General features: G+C 44.5%; 1 protein-coding gene across 1 annotated transcript in view; it reads right to left on the reverse strand.

The window, feature by feature from the left end:
- The window catches only part of POP5 (POP5 homolog, ribonuclease P/MRP subunit), a 155,961-nt gene extending 130,017 nt beyond the window's left edge, over positions 1-25,944 (reverse strand). Inside the window, exons 1-2 of the mRNA XM_069619774.1 lie at positions 25,829-25,944; positions 16,720-16,862 (exon numbers count right to left, since the gene is read on the reverse strand). Of these exons, the coding sequence (XP_069475875.1) occupies positions 16,720-16,862; positions 25,829-25,848 (163 nt within the window). The 5' untranslated portion in view covers positions 25,849-25,944. The remainder of the gene's footprint in view (positions 1-16,719; positions 16,863-25,828) is intronic.
- Positions 25,945-27,398: the final 1,454 nt, after the last annotated feature.

Below are 27,398 nucleotides of genomic sequence, written 5' to 3' on the forward strand. Positions count from 1 at the left end.
AGGAAAAGGTTGCTGGGGGAAAAGGGGGCCAAACGACTTTTCACCAAATTTGCACTGTGAAGGAAATCAAGCACTTGGACTGGATTTTAAATGTGTAAATAACACCAGTCCTGGAATATGTTGGCGAATGCTTTTTAGGGATCAGTAAAAATAAAAGCACTTCACTGACAACATTTTCACATAAAACCAAATTTGCTAATCATATAAATTGGATTGCCAATCACATATTTTCTATTTAGCAGTCTCGACTAATTTATGCCTTGCGCTAGCTTATATAAATTGCTGGTGCATGCCATTTTTGCACAGGGTTGTCCACAGTCGCCTAATTTACATACAAATAAATCACAATTTTGTTTCAGAACCATTTAGTAGGGACTTTGAAGAGTTTTCTAGGGCCTTTCATTCAGAAGACGTTCCAAGCAAAACAGTGAATTCCCTTTTTTTTCTCCTCTCCCACGACATTACATGGCAGCCACTAGTTTTCCTGTCCAGCAACAGAGCATCTGGTGCAAGTGCCTTTGAGCTCAGAGTTGGGGAATTTGGGACTCCTGTGAATGCGGTTATGACAAATGTTCTTTGTAGTGGAGCTGGCAGGACCATTTATAAATTTAGTTCATCATGATTGGGTGATTTGAGGCAGACCTCCAGTCCCGAACAGCGTTAAATTCCTTCCTTTAGGAAAGTACTAATTATGATATTTTGACAGAGGGGACCACTCATGGGGGCCATTTCTTGTATATTTAAAGTCTTTAGCACAGACCATGTAGCAGATGGGAGTTGTAAATGGGCATCCTTTGTTTTTATTACGTTGGCGTGTCCTTGTGAACCAGGATCCAAGCAGTCCTCTTTTATGGTTTTGCTTCAAAAGCCTTGAGTTTAATTTCCTTGCTAAGGCTGACATCCCCTTCATTGGAGGATGAACGCAATTAGGCTGGTATAGGCCCAGCTTCCCTCAGGTTAGTTTAATTCAAAATTGCAACTTTTAAGATTACATGTTATTTTCCCCTTGATTTTACATTTTCACAAAACATGTCAATTTATATATTTATTTGCAATGCCACTCCTTTCAAAGACATTTTCAGCATATGTAGGTTTAAAAATAGTGATTCTTAATCCTGTAAAGGAAATGAACACAATGCAAGTCCACAATTTGCGGTTTTGCCTTTCCTGTGACATGCTGTGCTTTTCATCTCAAATTGGACAACTTTTTATTAAAAGTTGTTGGATACATTCTGGTACTTCGTGCATAACTTCTGATTGTAGATGGGCTGTACACATTGCACATTCTCTCACACATGCCATTTTTCAGATGCTGGGCACAGGCCAAAGCGCACATTCTTGTTTTGAACCTAGCGCTTTTCTTTTGGTGTATACTTGTTTTTGTTCACATAGATTTCCCTACACACCACCACCAGTAGCAAATTAAAAATGATCTAGGGAATGGAGTCAATCATTTCAATTACAAAGAAAGAAATTATTCTAACACTACGTAGCTAGAAAGAATGTACAATCATTGGATCATCTTAACTCCCAACAACCCCCTAATTCAAGAGAGCAAGAAATGGGCAGTAAAAGAATTGCAATCAGCGGCACAAACCACTGGAACAATCTCCCTGCTCATTTGAAACACATATAGAACCATAGGAGCCTCAGAAAACATGTAGACTCCCCCAGCACAACTCCAACCCACAAGCTGAGATACACAAGTGCCCATGAAAAACAATCTAACTAGACCCTCCCGCCTAACCAGAGCAGTTATGAAGAATCATGCAGATACTTTTTCTTCCATCGTCAACTGTCCTTAGTTAAATCACTTCAGGAATTTCACACTGGAGGTACAGAAGACTTTTGTGGGGGATGGGGGGTTCCTCCTTACATGACGCATGACATAAGAATATTAGTCCATGGTATAAGCACTTCCCAACCTCATGAGAGGTTTTATCCTTGGGAGAAATCCCCTCTCCGGACCCAGACCTCTGTGAGAACTGGTTATATATTTGGCAGCTGGCCATGGATCCAGATCCGATCTTGATTGTCTGGCCTCAAGGGCTCTGTTGCATTAAGTTTCCTGGGGCTGGGTGTTGGAGCAGAGAGGTCCCACAATAGAGAGACTAACAAATGGGGGTTTCATTTTGTTTACAATACAGACATCTGCCCAGTATTCTTTCCCTGGAGTCTCCTGAGCACCCAAATCCCCTCCAGATGTGTAAAGCCTTGTTCCCAGGAAGCCCCCCCCCCTTTTGAAGTCACGCTAGTTTGTCAATATTAAAGACCCATCCAGAGAGGGGTTGGGGGAGGCCTGGGCACTCCCTCCCCAATGATCTGGCCCTTGTTCCCTGCCTTAGCATGTGCCCTTACCTTCTGCGGTAAGTGGAGCAATGATAAGTCAGACAGATTTTGTCTTAACCTTTCAGACTTTTAGGATGGTGGTTTCACAGGTAAGAGTCGGATGAACACCTACTGGACCTTGGCACACAAGTCCAACAGATAAAGGGTTAGATACGTGAACCAGTGTGGATAACAAAGTGGGACTGTTGCTGATATCACGTACATCCAATTATTTATTTTCTTAATGGAAGTAAACTATGCTCAATTCTTATGACTGTCTTAGTAAGACACCCTATTCTACTCAAATAAGTATATGTCCAAACCAGTCTCCAGGCTACCCCAACCTTTGCAACAGAAAGGTTCGAAGGACTGACCTTTGTTCGAAAATCTATACTTCAGAAGTCCAGTCCCATGCCATTTAAGGAACGCAAATATTTATTTTTAAATCTTAACCTTTTATGAATACAGAAATATAGAAAATACAAAAGATGGAGAAATTCATTATGATTCATAGGATGCATACCAATACATAAAGCAAACCAATATAGACAATCATCCAACAATTAATAAAACCATTTAATTTTAGTATCAGCCCTAACCCTTGTTAAAATGATTACCTCTCTATGTTGGGAATAATTCATACACAAACCTTACCACTGCTAATGCTAAAGAGGTTTGATTTCCAGCGAAGATTCTATCCCATTAAGAATCTATTAATAGTGCAGCTGGAGAGCGTACACATTGCATTAAAAAAAGACTCAATAAGAGCTGTGCAGAACACTAATACGTGTTACAATGTTTCTACATTGTTTGCATCCTGAGAGAATCTACAAACAACATGTTCCCTGTTTGTCTTGCACCCATGACTTCTAATGTTGGACATAAATTAACTGATTCTCAAATGGTGATCTTGGAGATTTTATCAGGTATTTTGATAAACTGGCGAATGTTTTTCTCAGACCTAGGTATAAACCAAAACAGTTTGTACTGTGGCGTCTTTATACAATCATGCTCAAATAACAAATGGAATTAGAGTTTTTCTTTTGTCTGGATTCTCCACTAAAAGGGTGTCCTCTGCCTGTAATGCAACTAGTTTTGTTACTGCTCTCGGCAGTTTGTGTCGATATACAATTTAGGTAATCATGGGTGTTGGAGGACATATTTGTGCATATAATGATAACTGCCATTTGCTCTCAGAGAAATTAAACCAAACTCATAACAAATTATCAGAGTTGGAACTCCTGAAGGTAGATGTAACACACGCCTCTATATCAGTCCTTTCTCAACATACTGGAAGGCCTAATCTGTGTTTTGGAGAAGTTGCAGCCCATACACGAGACGAGCCACGATTCTTTATTCATAGCATGCATCATTGGAATAAATATAAATCTGCTGTACTTATTGTGTATCTTTTTTTAATTGAGCAATTATGAACAGAATTGTGTGTTTTAAATGATCCTCAATTGCTGAACTAGGTATTTTATAGATAAAGTACCCAAGATACACAATATTGGTCAATGTACTCAGTTGGACTTAAGTCATATACCATGTACATTTCGGTGTTCTTTTCCTAGCAAAAGACATTATGATAGATTTTTTAGGATTAACTACCAAGTCATGTTGGTTCCCAAAAATAGATGGTGTGTTTAATGATCTTTGGAGGCCTTTTGGGGTTGTGTAAAAAATAATCAGGTCACCCGCATGAGCTTACTAGTGTATAAGTAAATTTCCATTTCAGTGGAAAGGAATGTAAAGATGTTAAATATTCACCTTCATCCAGCTATGTAGCGGGTAAACAAGGCAGGCAAACCCATACCCCTGGCGGAGATCCTGAGACTTATCCATCTTTCCTGATAGCAAACCTTCATGGTTTAACCCGCCCTAAAAGGAGCACTGCATGAAGTGTTATTAAATCTTCAATAAGCCCTGCGGTGATCCCCAGCTGATATTAGTTATGGCTAAAACGTTATATTGTCCAAGTCAAATGCATTTGTCAGGTTGACACAAGCTAAATGTATAAAGGGAAGGTGCCCATATACACCTGCCGTTGCTGTATGCTGTGCTAATGATGTTTCTATGTTCTTTCTAAAGCCAGTTTGATGTATTAGTATGCCTTCCTGCCCAGCGATAAAGGTAGCAACGCGCAAATATTTTGCTTGAACAATCCATCAGTGCAATGGTACGATAGTTCCTAAGGGATGCGCTAGCCCCTTTTTATTAAAATCGGGATAAGAATGTAATTAATTGTTAACTCGGGATAGATGTATTGACTTCAATTATTGTTTCAAACAGATCCAGTAATAAATTAGCCAAGAGTTGGACATTCTTTCAGTACCAAAACTAAGAGGCCAGCGAGTCCCATTGCAGCTGATGTGCTGGCCTTCTTTATACGTGCTACTATATCCTCGAGACAGATGTCTTAACCCCAATGGCTGGAGTTCTTAAACACCAAGGACGGATAAACCTTATTTGTTAGTCCATAGTAAGATTTATAATACTCTACCCAGGTCCCAGAACAAATTGGATTCAATTGAAGCTCAAATTGTGAGCTAGTCTCTTCGTTCACCAATTTCCAAAACTGGGTTGGATTTCTGGTACTAAGCTTCAAGCATTTTTAATAGCATATATATATATATATATATATATACACACTTTTTTTTATATGGCATGATTTTCCCTGCCCTTTCTGCATCAAAAATGTTGCCGTAGTGATTGTTTTTTTCCCTGGAGTGCCTTTATCAAAGCTTTTCTTTTTAGAATTTTTTTTTTTTTTAAATGTAATCTTCCATCCCCAACATATAATACCTGAAATGTACCCTAATCAAATTCATCAGTAGTTATCATCCTCCTCACAAGTTGATCATTAAATCCCTTTATGCTGGGTTGAATCCATTCCACTCTATTTTTCGAGGCATTTACCGTAAGGTTTGTACATTTCAACTTAAAATGTGGTTGTTTTGTTATACTCCCATTAAAGAAGAATTACTAACATTGTGTTTTTTTTTTCTTCACCTATTACACAAAAATGGTAGATAATATCAAATAGTTGAGGTAAGTATATATAATCTATTTTGGAGAACCATGTACCACTTAGCCGCATAAATTGAGATGGAATATCACCCTTCATGTTACCATTCACCCTCGTTATACTCCAATTTGCTGTTAAGTGCACCCATATATATTCTCGCAATGAAGTTGCGACGATATACTTGAGCTGATATATTCAAATGAGTCCATACAAATGCAATTAAGATGCCACCACTGTATTCACCAAGGGGGAGGAGTTTTGAATTAAACCGCTAACAATTCAGTAAATCACTCATTTGTAATGCCTCTAATGGGACTGGATTCCAATGTATAAATGAATAAGTGATACTGCATTAGCTGACCACTAATGCTCAACCTTTAATATACCAATACAGAAATGCTGCGATTGAACTATGATTTTTCCTTTGGTATAAAACATTCTTTATTAGCATTTACATGAATCACATCATGAAGCATGGAATATCTTGACAAAAGACATCCAGACCATCCTCCCAAAAATCATCAATATCGCCCTTGCCTATATGATACAACCATACCATTGTCCTCTCCCTCGTTAGATTCACTCTTTCCCACAATTATAAAGCACTCCCCCACAAAATATACCCAAAACATATAACCTGTGTCCATTTCCACCCCCTCCCCATTCCCTACTGCCTGATCCCTTACCCGGCATCCCGCAACCCCTCCACTCACAGCTCACTTATTCCATTATTGAAGGTCATTCCCTCCTGGCAGCCTTAGTCACTCCCGATCCCTCTGCATCCACTTCACCCATAGGCACCCCCTATTTTTGTATACCAGCTTTTCCAGAATCATACACCTGTGCATCCAGTGTTCCCACATTCGAAGGGACAGAACCTCTTCTCCCCCACTTCATTGCAATACACCTCTTCACCAAGGCATAAGGCCAAGCCTGCCAGGGGATGTGCTGCAAGAGATGAATCCCCCCCGAGGTCCCCAGAATGCAACATTTCGGGTCCAATCCAAAGCCCTCTTCCACTAATGTGCTCAGGATTTCCATCACAGCTCTCCATAGGCTGCTAATCTTCAGACATGTCCATACCATATGTTATTGTGCATTTGTAGAGAGCATTATATACCATTGGTATGATCTTAAAGCGCTGTGGGGTTAAACGCCCTTGGGGGCCGTAGTCCAGGTCAGTGGAGGGAGTAGGGTAGTATTTAGTGCTCGAGTGCACACAGTATGTGTGCAGCCAGTGAGGTTTGCGCAGTCAATGACTGCATTCTAGTGCTAAGTGCAGTGCAGTGGTTATGAGGGATCAGTGGAATGTGTGCTGCAAGGTAGTTGGTCTCCGAGTCTGCATTCTAGTGGCAGGGGAGCCTGTGAATGAGATTGTGTGTGCAGGTTAGCCGATTTTTTCATGGAGTATAACTGCAAAGTGCACCTAACCCGTAGTTATCTAGGCGCTCAACTTACATAGTAGTACACAGGTTTCACAGAAAAGATGATTGCTGGGTGGTACCTTATATTACATTCTTTGTATAGGTTACCTTCTTTGTTAGAGGTATACAGATATTGAGAGTGTTCATTAGTTACATAGCATGATTACAAAAGTTGGTGTCAAGGCCCTGTGTGAAGAGGTGGGTCTTAAGTTGTTTGCGGAATTTCCAGAATGAATTTTCAGATCTGAGTTACGGTGCTAGGGCATTCCAATGTATTGCAGCTAGTGCATGGAAGCTGCTTCCACCTGCTTTGTGCAAGCTAAATCTGGGTGGTATGGCTAGCAGGTTCTGCTTAGCTGAGTGAGTTTGCCCATTGGTCTGGGATCTGGCTATTTTGTCAGAGATCTAGGTTGGTGCCATTTTGTTTAAAACTTTGTGAGCGAGTCTGAGCGTTTTGAATTTAATACGTTCCTGTATAGGTATTCAGTGTGCATCTTGTCTTAACTAAGAGCTATGAGAGGTTTTGAAGAACTTGAAGATTAATGTTTTGTATTTTAGTGCCGGTTTACAAGGTGTTAAAATAAATCAGGGCTCTGGCCAGTGCAATACGGCTGTCAGCAGTCAGGAGGTGTTTCTAGGCATTTATGAGTTTACAGGTGTAGGCTGTTGCAGATGCTGTGGCATTTGTCTATTTAGGGTGAGGGACGAGTCCAGGTAGAAGCCTAAGGTTTTTACTTCTTTAGCAACTTGGATGATGTTGCTGCCTATGCTGAAGGTTTTTAAGGTATCATTTGATTTGGTGATGCGAAATTGTGAACCTAAAAGGAGCAACTCCGTTGTGTCCTCATTTAGGCACAACCATGAGGTGCCATCCAGTTCTGAATGGTTAGGTAAATGGCGTTAAGAGTTTCTGAGTCTGTCTTGTGGTCACATGTGATGGGGATGAGGCTTTGGGTGTCATCCGCGTAGTTAGTGTATGTGACACCCAAATCATCAAGGCGGTCGAAAAGGGGTTTGGTGAATATATTGTATAGTGTGGGGCGTGATGCAAGAACCTTGTGGCACCCCGCACGTGACCTGCGATGGCTTTTGCAGTAGTGGAGAAGACTCTAGTAGTTCTGTCCGATAGAAATAATTGAATCCATAGGATAGCATTCAGGGAGAAATGAGCAGCACATGCTAGGTGATTGCAAAGAATATTGTGGTTCAACTAAATCGAATGCTGCAGAGGTCTAGTAGGAGCAATAGAGGCAGTGTCCCTTTATCCTTTAGATCATAGGGCAGTTTCTGTTCCGTGTCTTGGTCGGAAACCCGATTGTCGGCGCCCAGGGAGATTTAGTCTCGAGATAATTTAGTATTTGTAGGTATGCTACACGATCTCAGATTTTCAGAATGAAGGGGACTGTGGTGATGGGATGATAATTCGTGGGTGTATTGGGGTCTAGTTTTTTTAGGAGTGGTAGTACCCAGGCCTTTTTAAGGTCAACTGGGATTGTATTATTGGTGGAGGGGTTGATTAGGTTGGTGATGAAAGGAGCAAGTTCAACGGAGCAGTCCTTGATGACCGAGGCGGGACATGGGTCGCCTGGTAGGCTTCAGGCTGTTGATGATTCCGAGGACTTCTTGACTTGTGACCAGTTTAAATTCGAATTGGTGGGGAGCAATGTCATAGGTAGTAGCATTGGAGGAGGGGAATGGTTGTGGCTGTTGGATAGTTTTTTTGTGCTTTATTTTGTCAGATAAGGCATTCTGGATGTTAGCGCACCATTGGGAGTCTTTGGTGCAGACTTCTGCTTGTGGTGCTGGGGTTTCCAGTTCTCAGAGGATGGCAAAGAGTTCTTTAGTTTTAGATTGTGCATTTGTAATTCTGTCATTGAAGGAAGTACTTTTAGGATGGTGGATAGTTTGCTTGTACTTTTCTGCAGCAGCCTTAGTAATTTTGTTGGAAACACTAGGTTGTTTTTGGCAGTGAATTTCTGCTTGTCTTTTGACATTGCGCAAGGTTTTTAGGGCAGGTGTGTACCATGTGTTAAGGTGGGCTGCTGGTCTGGCTTTTCGCATAGAGAGGGGTGCCATCTGGTCTATGGCAGAGAGTATAGTTTTGTTGTATATATCAACCAAAGTGGTCGGGTCTTTAATGGCTAGGTTGGGGGGTGTCAGGATAGGTTGCAATAGTGGTAGTATGTTGTTGGCCGTGATATTCCTTTTGTTCCTGGATAGGGCAGCCAGTGCCATGAGGGCAGGGCTAGACATGTTAGATTTGGTGTTGCTAGTAAAGGTGGTTGTCTGACCAAGGGGAATGGGCATTGGAATTGATGTCTGTGTTGCAATTGTGCTCCGCTAACCAATCAAGGGTTCAGCCTTTGTTGTGGGTATGGTTCTGTATTTAGTGTGAGAAGGAGAGTATAGGGCCTGGTATCCTGTAGAGTAAGTGGATAGCACTGATAGAGGTTCCCCATATGGTATAGGGGTAGATGTCACAGTTCTAATGTTGAGGTTATTTTTTGCAATAACAGCAACTCCACCTCCTTTTGCATTAGGTCTGTCCTTCCTAAATATGGTGTAGTTGTTTGGTATGGCTAGGGCGAGTGCTGGGCCCGCTGCCTCATGTAGTCAAGATTCTGTGATGGCTAGAAAATCAAGGTTCTGTGAGCCAATGGTGTCTGCGATTTTAAGGGCGTGTGCCAGAATAGATCTTGCATTAATAAGGGCACTTTGTATGAGTTGGTTGTCTGGGCTCGACCTGTTTAACGAGCTGTTTGAAAGAGTAATATTAACTGCCCCGGGGTCGGTAGGTTGATTAGATTTGGCTAGAAATGTTCTTTTGTTAGCAGTTTTGTGGGGGTTACCAGGCATAAGGTATTTTTGGGTTTTAGTAGCAGTGGTCTAGTGGCCTGTTCTATAGACGGGGAAGTGGTTCTTTATTGATAGAGTAGAGGTGATGGTGGCCAAGTGGGAGTCGTGGGGCCATTATTTGGTGGAGAAGCTCCAATTTTTGAGAGGTAGTTGACAGGGTAGACTAGGTCCCAAAGGCTGTAGACAGCATAGTTTTACTCTTGATTCGATAATGCATAGGGTTGGGAATCTCGTGGGTGTTGTAGAAATGGAGTTAAGGAAGTGTAGAGACATTGCTATCGTAATGATTACATCCCAGACCCTGGCAAGTTTTCGGTCTGAGTTCCTGCAAGTATTTAGCTGTACGTGCTAGGGGGTTGGTCATGTTGTATGTGCCGTCTAACCAGGTGGTGGTTAGTTCTAAGGGTGGGCAAATTGTTGCACAACAAGTTGTTGTGCAATTGATGTCATATCAGCAGATATACAGGTGTTGTATTGTGAGCACTGGTAAGTCCGAAGCGTAAGGTCTATAATTTACATTGGTAGTGTGGAGTCTTGTTGCAAAGGTGCAGGATCCCTCTAGTGAAATTTAGAGGGTAAGTCTCGTTAGTGGCCTAATTGAGACTGAGCCAGGTAGACGGGGGCCTGGAGGGCCTAGTAAGGTGGCGTTCTCGTACAAAGTTAGTAAAAGGATATAATGTGTGGCAGGCTTCAGAGAGTGCGAACAATTATAAAAATAATCACAGCAGTTCGGCATATATAATCATTAGCATGGCGTCTAGAGTTGCTGCAAACTTGGCTAATGCAGTATTGAGAGCACTGTCAACGTATTTGATCATAAATCTTGATCATTTACAGCAGGAATATAGTTGGACATTCAATTAGTAATAGACTTGGCATGAGCGTGTGCTAATGTAAACATAATTGTTAACAACATGAGACTGCATACATGGGTCAAGCATTTGAACACAGTTACCCGTGAGAGGGATAAACACGTAGGCGTTAACACTATTGCTATTACAACTGGCGTGAGGATTGGGAGACAAGTGCTAGTATTTGGTATGATAAACTAGAGACTGTATACTAGGTATCTGTGGACTGGAAGGCAGCAGCCACTATGACTTTGGCAGAAAATGGTTTCCTCGTGCCCCAACCAACTGTAGCAAATGCCAGTGGGGGGTCACAGAAAACGTGACTGTGAAGTTATGTCAAAGTATGCATGGATACAAAGACAAGGTGTAATCAATAGGTTACAAGCGAGGATATAGGTAATCGCGTGGCTAGGCGTTTGCTGTTAAACATAAGCTTCAACTCATGCAAAGAGAGGCAGGCAGACTAATCACTGTGCAGTCTGCATACAGCGCTGCGGTATAGTCAATCACCAGCAAGGAACTGTTTGGTTGCAATCACCCTGAGGCGGGTAAACAATCTCAATCGTCGTGCTAGCGGCGGCCAGTGTAGATCAGATAGAACCCTTAGGAGACGGCAACCAAACGTATGCGATGATGGCGGAAGTTGGTGGATGCGATGGGGTGCTGCCTATGCATACATTAGACTCATGTGGGTTCTCCAAGATGGTGCAGGTAAAGGGCCGAACATGAAAGGTTTCACGGCAAGTCACAATAAGTATAGAAAGCTTAGTTGTGTTGTAGCTTACCAGATTGGGGCGATGATATTACAGGTGTAGGTGCTGCGGCTTTTCCCGGCTCCGGACAGGCTCGGGACAGGAGCCTTCAGCATGGGCCTTTGGTGGGGGGGTCAGTGTTCGCCTGCTGGCTCTCGGATTGGCTACTTTCAAGAAAGGGCTACCCAATCATTGCAGCTTCGTGCTGCTGGGAGGAATCGAATTTGCCATGGAGAACGCAGCTGCCATTTTTCAGAGGCTTTCTGTATATAGTGATGCAGAACAGCTCGGCAAGAGCTAATTGTTTAAAAGTAAAGCAGATTCTTTCGTCTGTGCATCTGATTCATTGCTGTAGATTATGATGAAATTAGGGAATCAGCGGATGCTTTAGCTTCAAAGTAGCAGACTGCTCGCAATAGCCCAGGTGGGCTTACCTTCTCACAGGAGGAACCTGGAGATCAAAGACAGCGGCTATGATGCCTCATGGCTCTCGTGGTGGCACGTTTTCCTGTGCTGCTATATATTGAGGAGTGTTTGTTGGTGTAAAGGAGAGAGTGGGCATATTGGTATGAGTGAGTGTCTGTGCTTAATGGTGAGAGACCCTTGTTCCTGGTTACTTTCAGAGCCTGCTGAGCTGACCGTGTATGTCCTGGAGGTTCGGGTTAATGTGATTCTGAGGGAAATTCCCTCAGTATGTTGTGACTACCCGGGTAGATGGTCCTTTGTTTCTGAAGCTCATTTGTACGTGCTTAAGAGCCCATTTTCCCGGTCCCTGGTCATAGTGTATAGTAGGTGGATGGGTATTCCTGACACGTTAATGGTGTGAGATGTGGAATTATATTGCATCAACGTTGTCCCTTCCTAGAGCAGGGGTGCTAGAGAGTTGACTGGTTGGAGAACATAGTGCATACTCTTAGGAGATAAGAGCAAGTCCAACGAAGCATAGTTGCTATAGTGCCTCGGGTGAGGGAGTTCATGGCATTATTCCTAGGTAGACCAGCATATCCTGACTCAATTGGATACCGCCTCGTGTACCCAACGGGTGACATGATCTGGCCCAATCATAATATTTGGAACATACGTTCCTGCCTCTGTCTTACAATTGGGGCAAACATTGTCCCTTCTACCAATTTTGTACAGCTTTAGGGGAGATCGGCCCACCCTCCAGTCCATCGAGCGCAATGAGCCTCAGCAGTGGTGAATTCCCATGGGAGCTCAGGTTCTACCCTCAGTCGAGTGTGTTTGAGTTGTATGTACTGATACAGCATGCTGGGGGTCATCCCATATGCTGTTCTCAGACCGTCAAACAACCTAATATCCCCCACCCTTGAACATCCCCTACCTTTTGCACCCATCTTTCTACCCACCTACATCTGCCCCGTACTTCTTTCAACTCTGGAATCCATCTGTTCCCCCACAGTGGTTGGTCCAGGGCCAATCGCCTCCCATCTCTTGTTTTACTTATTAAGGTCTGCCACACTTTGGCCGCCAGTTTGCCTGTCTGAGGGAAGTCCTCAGGATACAACCCCCACCCTCCTCCTTCCGATGTCTGGTTCCCCTTCCTCAAGGAAAAGAATTGTTTGCAGCCACCAGTTGGATGGCCCAAATGTATTTCTGCAGGTTTGGAAGGTTCACAACACCCCCCCCCCCCCAACCACCCTTTCCCAGACTGAATTCCTTAGGGGATCCAGGGCTATCCTTGGGGTATTCGTTCCCCACAGCACACTTCTCATCCCCTAATCGAACCCCCTTGTAGGCATCTCGTATGGTGAGGCCTGTAGGGCATAAAGAAACTTCAGGAAACATCAGGAATGGTATAGTTTTGAACAAAGCGATCTTGCCTAGGAAGGACAGTGGAAGATCTGGCCACTAGCAGTTTCCAACTTAAGGTAAAGAACTACTCCTCTGATCATAACTCCCAAATACCTAAATCGAAGCCTAGTAGGCACAAGCACCCCCACGGCACGTGAACCTTTTGTTCCCTCTTGCGAACAAAGCACACAGACTTCTCCCAATTGATCTGCAAACCAATGAAGGTACAATATCCCTGGTATAGTTCAACCATCCGAGGTACTGTTCGCTCGGGGTCACTCACATAAGAGTAAATCGTTGGCAAAGTGGAAACTTTTGCCCATGGTTCTTTAATCTTTGCTCGTGGAAATTTGCTAGTGGCCGATTTATGATTTATTCGCATTTTGTTTTCTTTTTTTAAACACATTTCCTCACAAATAAAATGTGGAGGGAGACCCCTTCAACCACCTAACAAAACCCACCGCCATATATATTTGGGAAATGTAATTATTTATTTGTAGAGTGCTTATACACAAGTGAAGTGCTTCAAGGTGGGAAGGATACAAGGGAAAACCAGTCATTCTTAGATCTCATTCGGAAACGTCAGGGCCTAACAAAAATTAACTAGTATACTAGGCCAGAGGCATTTCTTCTAGTGCATGAAAGGAGGGAAGGAGAGAGGAAGGGGGAGCAGGGAAGAGCAAACCATCACACGCCTATGCACAAGTGGTTCAGGCGTGATCAAGCTAGGGAGGAAGGACAAAGGGAGGACAGGACAAAACTAACTTGATAGGGCTAGTGCATTCAAGGTCGTGCAAGTGCGCAGACAGGAAGTGCGAGGGAGGAGGGAGGGCATACATGCGCCCAGTCAATCAGGACCTGAGTTAAGTGCAGAAGAGGGTGCCTCTTGCATGGAACGTAATTCTGAGTGCAGAAGAGTAAGGCATAGTCAGAGGCCCAGAGGCAAGTGTAGGACATGCGGGGGAGCCTGGGACCTGTGTGGCTCTGGAGGTGCACCAGGTGACCAGTCAGCTAAATGAGCAAAGCTGGAGAGGAAAGCAAGAGAGGAGAAAAGGGTGTTAGCAGGGGAGAGGAAGAGAATAGGAAGGGCTTGAGAGGTTTCCGGAACTTGAGGAGATGCGGCGCAAGAGGGAGAGTGGCAGGGAGGCTGTTCCAGAGGGATGCACCTGCAGAGGATAAAGTTCTACCCCCAAATCTCTGTTTGGAGAAACGGCTCACTCGCAGAGAGTTTGAGAGGCCGAGCACAGGGCTCTGGAAGTGGAGTATTTAGGGAGAGAGCGTTGTAGGTAGTGCGGGCCCTGGCCCCAGAAAGCCTTGTGCACTATGCAGAGGGACTTGAATTTCATCCTTGCAGCAAGTGGAGAGATTTTAGCGCCAGAGAGAAGTCTTGCGGTTCTGTTCTGGATAAGTTGAAGAGAATGGAGAGAAGAAGTAGGAAGATTGAGAAAGACTGTTGCAGTAGTCCAGTCTGGAGAGAACCAGGACCTCTGGAGAAAGTGGAGAAAAGGTAGAATACCTCTGAGGAGGTGAAGCTGGTAGTGGGACTTTATATAGATGTCCGAGATGTGAGAAGAGAAGGAGAGAGTGGAGTCGAAGACGACGCTCAGATTTTTGCCTCACTAGTGGGTGAAGGCACAGAACCAAGGAAGGCCGGCCAGAGTGCAAGTGGGAAAGCTGGAGCAGGAGCCCCAATGAGGACGATCTCCGTCTTGCTGGAATTAAGGCAGGGATCATTAGCAGCACACCAGGACTGAAGTGCGGACAGACAGAGATGAGCTAGGAGGAGGTGGCCCGAGGGTAGCCTGAAAGAGCTGTGTGTCATCCTCACAACACTGAAAGTTGGAGGTGAAAGAAGAGATCATATGGGCCACAGGGTCCACGTAGACATTGAAGAACCAGGGGGATAGATTAGATCCCTGGGGAACACCACATGTAGAGAATGTGATAGCGGAGAGAAAGGACCCAGGTTCCACCTGGGAAGGATGGTCTGAGAGGAAGAACGCAAGCCACGCCAGAGCATGCTCTGTGATGCCCAGGGTATCACGCAGCCGGGAGATCAGGATATTGTGGTTTACTATATCGAAAGCGGAAGAGAGGTCACGAAGGATGAAGACAGAGGGAGAGTTAGAGTCAAGATTTGAGAGCAGGTCTTCATGGGTGCTCTAAAGCCAGACTGATGGCCATGGAGACAGCCAACTGATTCGGTGTGCCGGATAAACTGAGAGATAGCCAGCTTACAGTGGTAGTAGAGATCGATCGATAGTTTGCCGGAATGGAAGGGTCGGCAGAGGGTTCACAAGAGTGCTTGAGAGAAGTGGGGGAAATGCCAGTGGCAAATGAAAGGTTGCAGAGGTCTGCCAAGGCCAGAGCGAGAGATGTTTTTGGAGCAGTCCACCTGTTTGGAAGAGGCTTTCATAGACCAGACTTGTCTGGAAACCTTCAAAATGTGGTCATAGGCACCCCTCTGCGAGAACGAACACGACCCATTGACCTGTTCTTTGGGAAGGTAACCACTCGAGAGTCCGCAGCCACACTTTAGCTCACTGTACCTGACATTGAAGCTCCCTCTATCCTGCCCCATCCCACCTTACACTGCCAAAGCGCACACCGCCTTTCAGGCCACCTGCACGGTGCAAATTGCCAGCAGCTTCCATGAACTGGTCCCAGCCGTTCCTCGGTTGTCCCTGTACTGTCGAGCATATCAAAGGGGTGAAGATTCTGCCATCACAGACTAACTATGAGGTTCCTCGGCATTGATGCCACCATTTTGTGTTTAATGGATTGAATAATGGGAGTTCCAGGCCTCTGGGATGTACTGCACCACATGCAATCTCTCAGGGGCCACATAAACATAGATCGGGGTGTCGTTTAGCCCCGACCCTCACGGCAGCACCACCTAAGCCTAATAGCCTAATAAATGCGCTCTTTTTGGTGTGCGGCCTTGTGTGTGTGTAAATGTTTCTTTTTATATAAGTTTATAAAAATTATTTTAAATGTCCTATTTTGGATAATGTGTGTAATGTTAAAACTGAATCCCACTATAAATAAACTAAAGCAAAAGAGTTTATTATGTGTAACATAATAAATGTGATTTTCCAGCATGATGTATTTTCTATGGTGGACTAATTGTACCTTTGTGTCAGCCTTCATTCCTTCCTGCAGTTAAGCCTGGCTGCTTAGTCATGTTACCAATTTAAGAGGTGTAGCATTCCTTTTGGACTGGTTACTTTGCCCAACCCTAAGATTAGTGGTTGAATGGCTCTCACCAGAGGCCTGCACAAAAGCAACCTGAAGCACACGTCAAAAACAAAACTAAGAAATAAGTGACAGAGAATCCAAAGTTCTCACACAGAAAAAAGTTTAAGGTAACTTTGAAATGAGGCCGTTTCCTAAATGTGTCTTCCCCTATCCAAGCCAATCTCCCTCATCCAACCGTCTACATCATTTGAGAACTGCAGCATTCGCCACTAGGCCAAAGAATTAATCTAAAAATGGTATATTACAATATACTACAGGAACCAATACAGCCACAATGTCAAGTTAAAAAAAGTTCAATATTGCCCCAAAACACAAAGCCCATTGTTAGGAGGGTACATGTTACCTCCCCAGAGCCTTTTCATCACAGGCACCACCTTCTTTAAAACACAAACAGCTTATGATTCACTTACCGGAAAGAGAGACGGTGCAGGCCGCCAAACCGAAGTCTCCGTGCATCCGAACGATCGCATCCTTCACACAACGGGTCAGCAACTCCTGGGTGATAACCTTCTGGTCAGAGGGGTCTGCCAACACGACTTCACAAAGCAGGTACCTACACCAAAAGAGCGTATGAGAAGAGAGACAAACACACTTTTCCATACTAGCAATAACAGCAGCTAAGAGGGGCAGTGGGTGATGGAAAAAGCAGAACCACACCCCTGCTCACCTTTTATAAACCTTCTGGCCAATCCCACTCCCAACCCATCGCAGCTCTCCCCCACCGACGCACCTGAAACATTGATTTAACTGACAGGAGATGGAACAAGCCAAGAATTTGTTTTGTTTTCATAATAGCAATGTTGACAGTAGCCATACATTTCATGCAAAATATACTAGTATATGTTACTAGCACTGACAAGTTAACACAGGCAAGTCATGAACCAGCCTTCCAGCACCCAATAGCAAAACAAGCAGCACTGGCCTTGAAAGCCCTACCTACCCTTGTCCCCCCACTCCGCATGCACCGCCTTAAAAACTACCCACATTCAGCTAATGGAAAAGTGTACTCTCAATAGTTAGTTCTCACTAAGCGATGGTTCCAAAGTTCTCCTTGGCTCATCCCTCTTGTTTTAAGACACCCTACAACTTTTAACTTGCCCATGACATCCATTTGGTCTATTGTCAACAGGAAAAGGTCTGTTTTTCATCAAACAGACTCTACGCTATTTTCCAGTAGGCCTTCTGAGATGGTTGTTGTCCATTCCCAAAATGAGAGAGAAAGAGAGAGCGAGAAAGAATATGTATGTATGTATGTATGATATGGCATTTATAACGCGCATATACACAAGTGTTTCAAGGCGCGACGAGGCATGGGAGGGTGAACAAGGTAGGACACACAACGATCCTACTAGGCCAGGTGTCATTCAGAACGCGCAAGTGCATGGGAAGGGGGAGAAGTGCGAGGGAGAAGGAGGAGAGGATGGATGTATGTATGTATGTGTAGCCAGCTTGACTGGAGGACACCTGGTTGGCACCACCATGGTGTGTCATGTCCTCCTCGGTTTTCATTGATCAAGGGAATATTACAACTACAGATCCGTGCAGGATCCAAGACTCTGGTTTTACTTGATCAATGAAGATCTTACCCTCTCAGAAGCTTACTTGTCACTTCATGTGGTGAAGCTTCTCGTTGGCCTCTCGGCCTTGTGTGAGGCATCAAGCACTGGTCTGCTAAGGGGAAAAAAACAATCTGTCGCAGCCCTGGTGCAAATGTGATCGCAACCGCCTGCTTTTCGTGGGGAGCGATAAGGGACACTACAGACATTCTCACGTTAGGTTACTAATCCTTTACACTACTGAAACACCACCATACTGGTCTTAAACCGCAAAAGCCAAACCACCAGAGTGTGCCCATGTAGCTAGGGATAGTCCTCGGTAACTGCCTGGGCTAGGCCAAAGGTCACATGTACATTCCTGCATGCAGCCCTGCCGGAGCCCAATGTACCAGTACGGTGTGTGGGGGGGAAGGGGTGCAGTTGCCTTTGTAATCACTGACACCTCTTTTACAAAGTAATAAACGAGTCCTGGTGGCAGGTTATTCTCTAAAGCTAAGCTATGTGCGACATGGCAACGCCTGAGATTACAGACTTAAAACAGCCACAAACACTTTGAGGTAATTTGCCAGCCTGGTGGCCAATGACACTTGGGTGATGGGGCTGTGTACGTATTTAGTTTGACTGGGCAGAGTTTCCTGCAGACACCATCTGGGTGTTTGTCAAGAAGCCCACCCCTTCGATGCTCATGGGGTGGGGGGGGTGGCATCGCCCCTCCAGAGCAGGAAAACGCCCTGGGCGGTTAGGTGTGAACTCTGCTTTAAAGGCAGCCTGCAAGCATAAGATGGCTAGGCTTCACCAGGGTGCATATTACCAGAAACCGTTTGATGCAGAAAGGAAACAGGGTAGAGTAGCCAAGGAGAGGTTCAGACCATAGGGCCTTAGTCGTCTGGGATTGTACTAGGTCCCCCCCCAAACTTCCTGCCCCACTTTCTACAGACAAGGCATGCTGGGTGTCACAACACCAGGCAAATGACACTTGTTACAGCAGCCATGAAAGGATCCGTAACGGGGTTGCTGTGGACCAATCCACTGTAGCATTTTGCCTACATCGAGGTATGGGTGGCTCTGACCACTTTAGTTTGTTAATATTTTGAATAGTCTGTATCCGCAACAGATTTCCAGGTTAATCCTTCTTGTCTTGAATTCCAGTGCAAATTAGTTAAAATGCTGTGTGTACAAGGCCTACAGCAACCTGGGCACTGGTACCTAGGACCCTGCCAATGTAGGTGACCGAACACCTGCTAGTGCCCTCTACCAGCCTTCCCGATTGAGAAGGCAGAAGAAATTACTCACCTTGCCCGAGAGACACTGGACAGTGCCTCACAGCAACCACAGAATACAGGAAGAGACACCTGGCTCTCAATGTATCCTCAACGGACAGTTTGGGCACCTTTTGACACTGTGCAAGCTGATGCAAGGGAACCGGCGGAGTCACTTTTGACCTAGATGCTCTACTGTCTCGCAGGGCCAAGCTAGCTGTCCCTCAATAAGGCTTCTAGCGTCCCAAATGCAGTCAGTCTGGTTACCAACTTATTAGAGTTTCAAGCAGTTGCAGCACCTAAATGCAGTTGTGATCCAGCCAAGCTCGCTGCCCAGTTTCTGCACTTGAGGCTGGCAAGTCTTATAGCGCTGCCAGTCCGACATCACCTGCCACCCCCAGCATTGACTGCTGTCAAAGAGGACTGCATCGTTGGAACCCGTTCCTCTCAAACTTCCTCCTGAAAGCAACCAGACTTATTTTGATGCTGAAAAGCTGCGTTTAATGCTGTTGAACCACCAAGCCAAGAACACAGGTAACATTTTCAAGTTGAAAGTTACAAAGTGACTAACCGCCCCAGTTTTCCACATATGCACGGCGGTCACCACTTAATGGCTAGTGGCAACTGCGCATTTTGAGGCTGGCAAGAGCATCCATTATTTGGAGAGTCCCTCTACCTTTTGAAAGACATTCATAATGTTTACATTCTGCTGCAGATATCTTAGCCCGAGCACCCATCGCCAAACCCATAGTGCCTCTTCATTTTAATGTCCGCTTTCTCAAATTTCCCTTACACAGGTGGCCCAGTATGGTTTATTAGTTGTGTGCAGTTTTGTTAAAGGTCCATTTGTAATAGAACCTTGGTTTGATAGTCTTATATTTGGGATCAAACTACTTGCCATTATTTGCGAGTAGGGGGGAGACGCCCTTCTAAGCATCAGATTTCACTGCAGGTTTCTGCTTTAGGGGGTTAAATCGCATGCAGATGCCGGTGTACGAGTAGCGCCTTTTCGAAAAGGAAGGGCCAAGGGAACTATTCCTGCTATTTATTGTCGAGCATTTGCATTACCAGATTTCCCAGAACTGCTAATAAAATAAGCCGTTTAAAAAAAGGCTGAAACACGTGTCAAATTTTGGCATTGAAATAATGGACATTTATGATCATCTAATAAATGTTCACTTGTACGTAAGCTTTAAACCACGATTTATTTTACGCTGTCAAGCACCAAAAACGTTCAGCACCAGGTACATTGTGGTTCTTCGGTCCTTCTCTGTACGCCCCTAGAGACAGTCACAACCGTTTGCCCCTGGTGTTGAAACCAAATAATCTTTAACTTGAAGACGGATTACTCTACCAACTACCCTGCTGTCAGTATCCAGAGTGCATCCCTTTCCTTTGTGAAACTGTCTGTCCTCGGTGTTCCTTTACAGTGTGGGTTGTAATTTTAGTGTGCTAGAACTGTCTGTTGTAATAATAAAGTAGATATTTTTATACAACCTTGACTGGACATGTTGTATAGAAATTGGGTAATAGTATTTTTGCTGTGTTGCAACTAAGCAACGATCCACGACCTTGCAGAGATAAGCCTGCTGTTCTGTCTACCTTACCAAAATTAGACAAGGTGGTCTTGTAATTTGCTTGTATTACAATCTGTTCAGATCCCTTCTGGTGTACTAGAGGTGTGGGACTGATTGATGGTTTAGAAACTGATATTCATCCCTGGACCACTGGTGCCTCAAGTTGATTTGTCACAAATTAACATAAACTAACAAACGGCAAAGTGGAGTCAACAGAACACACTAGTGTTGCCCACCAGTATGCACATCTTATTACCCCAGGACTCATCCCACAATTGGTCTGTGCAGTAATCTATACACAGAATATTACTATTGAGCCTATTAGTACCACAGGCATGCTAACAATTACTGAAATAATCATGACAGGCATGTGGCCTAACATAATATCCCTAAACACCTGTGATGAATCAGGCAGAGGCCTTACAGAATCCCTGCCAAGACTCTCCTCAAAGGTGGCTAGGGGAGGGCAGCAGCTACCTAATCATAACCCTGGGAGTGGTATTCGCCAGGGGGTAGGGGGATCACCTGGGAGGAGGAGGCCACCAAATGAATAATGTGAAGCCATTAGGAGAAACACAGCATTTATCTTATTTGGAAGGGCAGGTTACCCTAATGCCAGAATACCTAATAGTAGAGTAAGGGTTCCAGAAGCAACCATGGCATTCGTGATGAAAACCCTTATCGTCAGCATGAGAAGAATGTGTATAACAATCAGAGAATCAATACCATCATTTCTGAGTGTTATGGTTCACCTATGGATATAAGATAAAGAACCAAACAGTAGTTCCTTTAAATTCATCTCTGAAAGGTACCTTTAATAAAACCTTTAAACAGAATAAATTGAATAAGGACAAAACTCAGGACATTAGGGACTTTTTTTTTAGTTCCCTAGTGCAGGTGAGTGTTGTGCCTTATGTGGTCCTTGCCATTTTTCGGCCTTTAAAAAGTATTTTGGCTGCCCAAGCCCAGGCGTGCTATCTCTAGGTCGCTGCCTTCCATATCCCGCCTCCCGTCCCTCCCTCCTCCCCTGATTGGCCAATGGGTCCCATAAGTAACACACTGCTAGGGCAGCCGCTGTAGCTAAGGGACCCAAGGCAAAGGGCGTCGCCTTCAGTAGAGGCTCCATATAATGTCTGCAGGTGTCAGTAAAGGGAGGCCAGGGCCAGCCGTAAACCAGCAGCGACCATTAAGGTAGGTGGCACCTAGGTGGGGAGTAGAGCAACCACTGTACTCTGGAAGCCCTGCCACACTACCTACTCCCAGAGCTTAGTACACCAGGCTGTTAATACTAACCAGTTTTACAACTAGATAGAACTGTGAACTTCGATGAAAATCCATCGTCCACACAAAATGCTTAAATAAACCTTTCACTCTGAAGCCTAGGCCTCTCTCTGACTACACAGGGTTCTCAAATCTAGGTGTACCCACCTTGTCTGCCTATTATGCTGGGTAACCGACTGTATTGTGAAATCTACGCCATATCTGCCCTCACCCATATCTGGCCATGTCACTCACCCTCACCTCGTCGACTCCTGCCCCAGAGAGACCACGAATAACGAGACCAATGACGTCTGCACTGGACAAGGATCGCTGCAGCCGAACAACATCGAAGCCTACAGTACTTATACCTCACATCACATCTGTGGGCACAGGCCGCAGGCACGGTCAAGCATCCATGCACCGTAGAATGCAGCTATAGCTATGCTCATCCGGTCTAGCAGTGCATATAGCCGTCCACACAAACACCTGACGTACCTCAAGACCTCTGCCACTAGCATACAGCGACTACCAACGTAAAGAAATTCGGTATAGCTGGCCACACATCCAACTCTTTACAACAATAGCACCCAGCCACGTGCCTGAACTACTTGGGCTGCTCAGTCAAGCCTATCCAGCCACCTAAGTCCTAGACTGGCGAAAATGCACACATGCATCTCCTAATCTAAAACTCTTAGAACTTTTCCAGCACATTGACTTTGGTCACCAAGGGCGTTCCAACCACAAAGCGCATTGAGGCCATACAAATGGGGAAAGAGCGCTATGTAAATAACCAAATAAAATACTTCAAGTCCCATAATGTGTTGAGTACTCAGACAAGGAAGAGAGGCACAGAACTCTGATGCACCGTCTAATGGCTCTGATGGCCCACACCTGAGCAGGACTTTTGACTATTTAAGGCCCTTTTAGGTGCAGACCATGAGAACTCATCAGCCGTCTGAGCGCAGAAGCAGAGATAAGACGCTGGGATTGCCACTACGTTTCCAGAGTGTTGGCGTCCTGAGAGAGTCAAAAGAGTTGTGGCCTTGAGGTACAGACATGGTGCAACAGTGTGGTGACTGACTGTTCCACGGGAGAGGAGCTCACCCGGTTCGATGCAGTGGCTGGCGAGCACATGAGAAATTAAGCAGACTCCCTGCAAGGAAGCCGTGACCGGGGCGGTCAGGCACTAAAAACACAACGCCGGAAGCAGAAGCTGAACCAGCAATGGGTCAGAAGGAAGTGCAGAGGAAGACCAGCGAGTTTGCCTATGAAAGGTTACCCCGGGGGCGCTCCATGACAGACTGGTGTCTGTAAATAGACATTTGGAATACCGAGCTAATGAAATAAAGTACTTTTGGAATAATTCTTACATTAAGAGAAAAGGGAAACCGAAAGATTATATTCATTGTTGCCAACGTAAAGGGAGGGCAATAATTGATCAAGAGAACCAGTATTGACTAAGCCAAAGTAAGGTGACAAGACCTGAAATAGATTATAACTACCATTGCCAAAGTAAAGAGAAGGCAGTACTTGATAAGGATAACTTGCATTGCCTAAGTCAAAGAGAGGCAATAATAAATAAGAGGGAAACACGTTTTCATAGAGAAAGAAAACTAAAATCCAGCGATATTATCAGAAGTTAATTGGTGGAGCAGAAGAAACCCAAAGATGGCTGGAAAGAAGCCCTCCTTGTAATCATTATCAAGGGGAGCGGATAGTAACATAGATTGCATGTGGCAAACAAGTCAGAGGAACAAATGGCATCAATGTGTATTATGTCCTTGTGAAATAAATCTCAATGTTGTTGAAGACCTTTATGAAGTTTGAAGTAGACCTCACCATTGAGTACTGGTGGTGTCATCCTGGCAGGTGAGAAACAAATAACATGGCTTGCGGCCCCCACAATGAATTCCAGGCCTGGGGGGGGGGGGGGTGATGAGGAGCGGGCCCTGCTGCACTTAAATGAGAAAGGCAACAGCATTGTGCGGGGTGTCAAGGTCCTGAATGTGTGTAGTATAAACCCATGTATATATGTTCCCAAGGTCCTACCACCACAATAGGCGCGTTTAAGAAGCTGTGATCCTGCAAACGTGCTTGAAGTGGACTCAGTAGTATTGTATATTTCAAGCTATGATCCCGCCTGCTTAAAATAGGCCCAGTAAGAAGCATGTCATCAGTGTTTGCCAGAACTACCTGTGTGTGAAGTAGCTACCACTGTCACTCATGAGCTAATAATCTGTACGGCCAAATGTTGATAGGGGACCCCCTGCAAATTGTGTATATGGTAATGCCCTAAAGTGATCCTTGAGTCCAATGTAAGTTTCTCATTGGTTATAATAAAGCATGCTGTGTGATACAGTCGTTATTGCGTTATTCATTTGCCTTTACCTTTGCCATGGGATGTTAAGTCACCGCCGAGCCACAGGGCTTGTGCGAGGTCACCTTTGTCACCTGGAGAAGGACATTGAAACCTGGAGTCTTTGTCCTAATCCCAGAAGGTAGGCAGGCCTGTGCCATGGTCATACTTCCCAACCTATTGTGCCGCCAAGGCGGGTGCAAACAGTGATTTCTTTTGGGGGAGTGAGAGCCCAGCCAGCATTGAAGTGAATGGGTGTATAGGCGGTTTGGCAGGTACGTCGGCTGACTGCAAGGCATGTAAGACCCGCCAAAAGCGTGCAAGTTGAGAGCTACACCTGGTGACTGAAAATGTTTAGATACATTAGATTGTAGTTTAAAACGTACACACACACTCAACTCACGCGCTCTAAGCAGGTGTCACCTGCTTACAATTAATTCATTCACCCAGCAAGCCATCCATTCATTTCAATGGGGGGTCACCGACCCTAGGGAATTAAAAGGTTGAGAGGCACGTAAACAATTAGTAATGTATACAGTATATCCAGAGGACAAAGTGGGCGGGAACTAAAGGGTACGACGTTCCCTTACTTTGCGGGGTAACCCGTCTTCGTTCCCTTACTTTATGCAACCGAGACTAATTACAGAATGGCAGTTTCTATTAAAAATAGTTTCTGTTTTAAGTGTCGTCCCTAATGTGGACTCGAACCTGCGCTTTCCCGCTATCAAGCCAGTGTACCACGCACTGGGCTCTGTCTCAGGTGCTGAAAGTGGATCATTTATTTCAATGGCCTGCTGGGGATATAACACCCATTATCAAGCAGCGAAAAAAAAAACCTGCTTGATCGTGATCTGTGTATGAATGGTTTTAGGCTCAAGACTTGTTTGCAGGCCATGGGAAGGGTGGGTCTGTGGCTGCCCATGTTCTTTAAGGGGTGCGAATGGTGGGAGGCTGCATGAAGGTGCATGCCGAGTGGGACAATGACACTAATGCATTAAAATCAATGTTCTTTCCTTGCGTTTTCTTACTAGAACTGTTGTAAAACGTTGCATCTTGGAGGGGGGGCGTCGGGAGGGAGTGATGGTGAGTATGATGCAGTGGGCGTGGCAGAAGGAACATACTAGTTCCACTACTTCGACCACTATGAATATCACCACACAGATACGCTGCTGGCTATTTCTCTTTAGCGTGTTTTCGTTTGTCTTTAAAAATCCAATAACAAGTCAAAGCACAAAAAAACGGTTTAATGCTCACTTTCAGACTTGACAGTCTGCTGGTAAACGTGCAGGCGAAAGCTCCCAAACCAAGATGGCGGCTAAGAATAAAGAATGCACGTAAAGCCGTATAGGGCTTTAAAATGAATGTCTGTGTGCATGCTTGCACGGTTTCAGGTAAGCCATTAGCCATGTGTGCTCTTTCCCAAACCGCGGTTCAAGCTCGGGCTTGCGCTCCGAGTCCCAACATGCCCGCTCCGATCTATATAAATATAAATATATCTATACGGCATTTACCTGGATTTAAACTTAACCATCTTGCATCAACCAACAGATCAGCAACTGGAGTTTAGAAACTCGGCGGCGATAAAGCAACCTAGCATGAAGCGTCACTTCCGGTGGCCATATTTTATTTGCTAATTGACTTCAAAATTAGTGTGACTAACCGGTTCAAGATGGCAACTCGTTTAATGCGGTACGGTCTAGTATATATTAGCAACGCGTATTTACGCGACCCACGCGAGTTCGACTCCCAGCTAACGCCGGTGGTAGAACCATCTAGATGTCATGTGGTGGCGAGAGCTGTTTGAGGATGGGGATTGGGGAAATTTAGTACATTTTCAAAAAATTGGTCCGTATCTGTATGAAGGGGAAATCGACAGGTCGTCTAAAGACTTAGGTACGGGGCCCAGTTCAAAATGATGTCCGGTGCACCGTGTCTGCACCAGGATACCCACGACTGCATAAGTCAACTTATATGCTTTGGGTGTAGGTGAAGGGTTTCAAGCGGGAAACTGCAGTGGAACATGATTAATACCTTTTTGGTCCCACAATCAGTTTCAGTTGCTTAGATTACTGTGGTAATCCTTACTACTCATAGTCTTAATCTTCTTCATTGCAGTGTTCTGCCTCAAAAGTCCCTATACCTTCAGTTAACCATTTTTATTAATTTTAAATACGAACTTAATGATGAAAACAAATCCGTGAACTAAGAAAAGTACATAAAATATTCAAATAGCATGTCAGAACCAAGTAAAACAGAGAGTCAATAAGCGTTATTTAAATCTAAGTCAATAATCATATTAGAATTGTGTAAATGGGAGACGAATACAGGGGAAAATAGACAAAGACAAAAAGGACATGACAGGACACGAGGGAAGGAGAAAAAATAACAATATAATATCAATATGCAATTAAATACTAATTTTGAGAGTTAAGATATTGATTAAATAAATTCTATTTTTTGTTAAACTTGTGCAGTCCCTATACCTTCAATGGGACTTCCTAAAAATCCAGTAGGGGTAGGAGCCAAATGTGGCATGTGTCATATGCCAGTGACACGTGCCACTGCATGCCACCATTACAAGTGACACGTGCCACTGGCAAGTGTCACATGCCATGCCCCAAAAAAGGTTTCATGTGTGACGGTAAATCTGTCTCTTAGTTTTTCAAATTATAATCCTCCTTTTTAAAAATAAAAATACGAAGCGCCAATTATAATCCTTCTTTAAAAATAAAATTGAGAGGCTCCACGCAGGATCCGAACTCAAGACTTTTGGGCCTAGTTCCATTAAGCACTACGCCACTACGTCACATGCCGTGGAACGGTCAAATTCTGCATGTGTGATTGTGAAAGTTTGTAGGAAAGAAAAAATTTACTGAAAGCATTAGCATCTTGTGCTTTTCTTGCATAATACTAAATTTAAAAAACAGTTCAATCCGAAACCTGTTTCTGTGTAATGCTTTAAATGTCAAACATGTCAAACACTTGTTCTGGGTAAAACCGACCAGAGCGAACACATACTCCTGACCTCTAAACCACCACACCTACAGCTAAGAAGCAGCTACCACTCGATTTCCGCACCAG

Source organism: Ambystoma mexicanum, chromosome 10 (genome assembly GCF_040938575.1).
Source record: "Ambystoma mexicanum isolate Mex_15411 chromosome 10, UKY_AmexF1_1, whole genome shotgun sequence".
In the NCBI taxonomy this organism is placed as follows: domain Eukaryota; kingdom Metazoa; phylum Chordata; class Amphibia; order Caudata; family Ambystomatidae; genus Ambystoma; species Ambystoma mexicanum.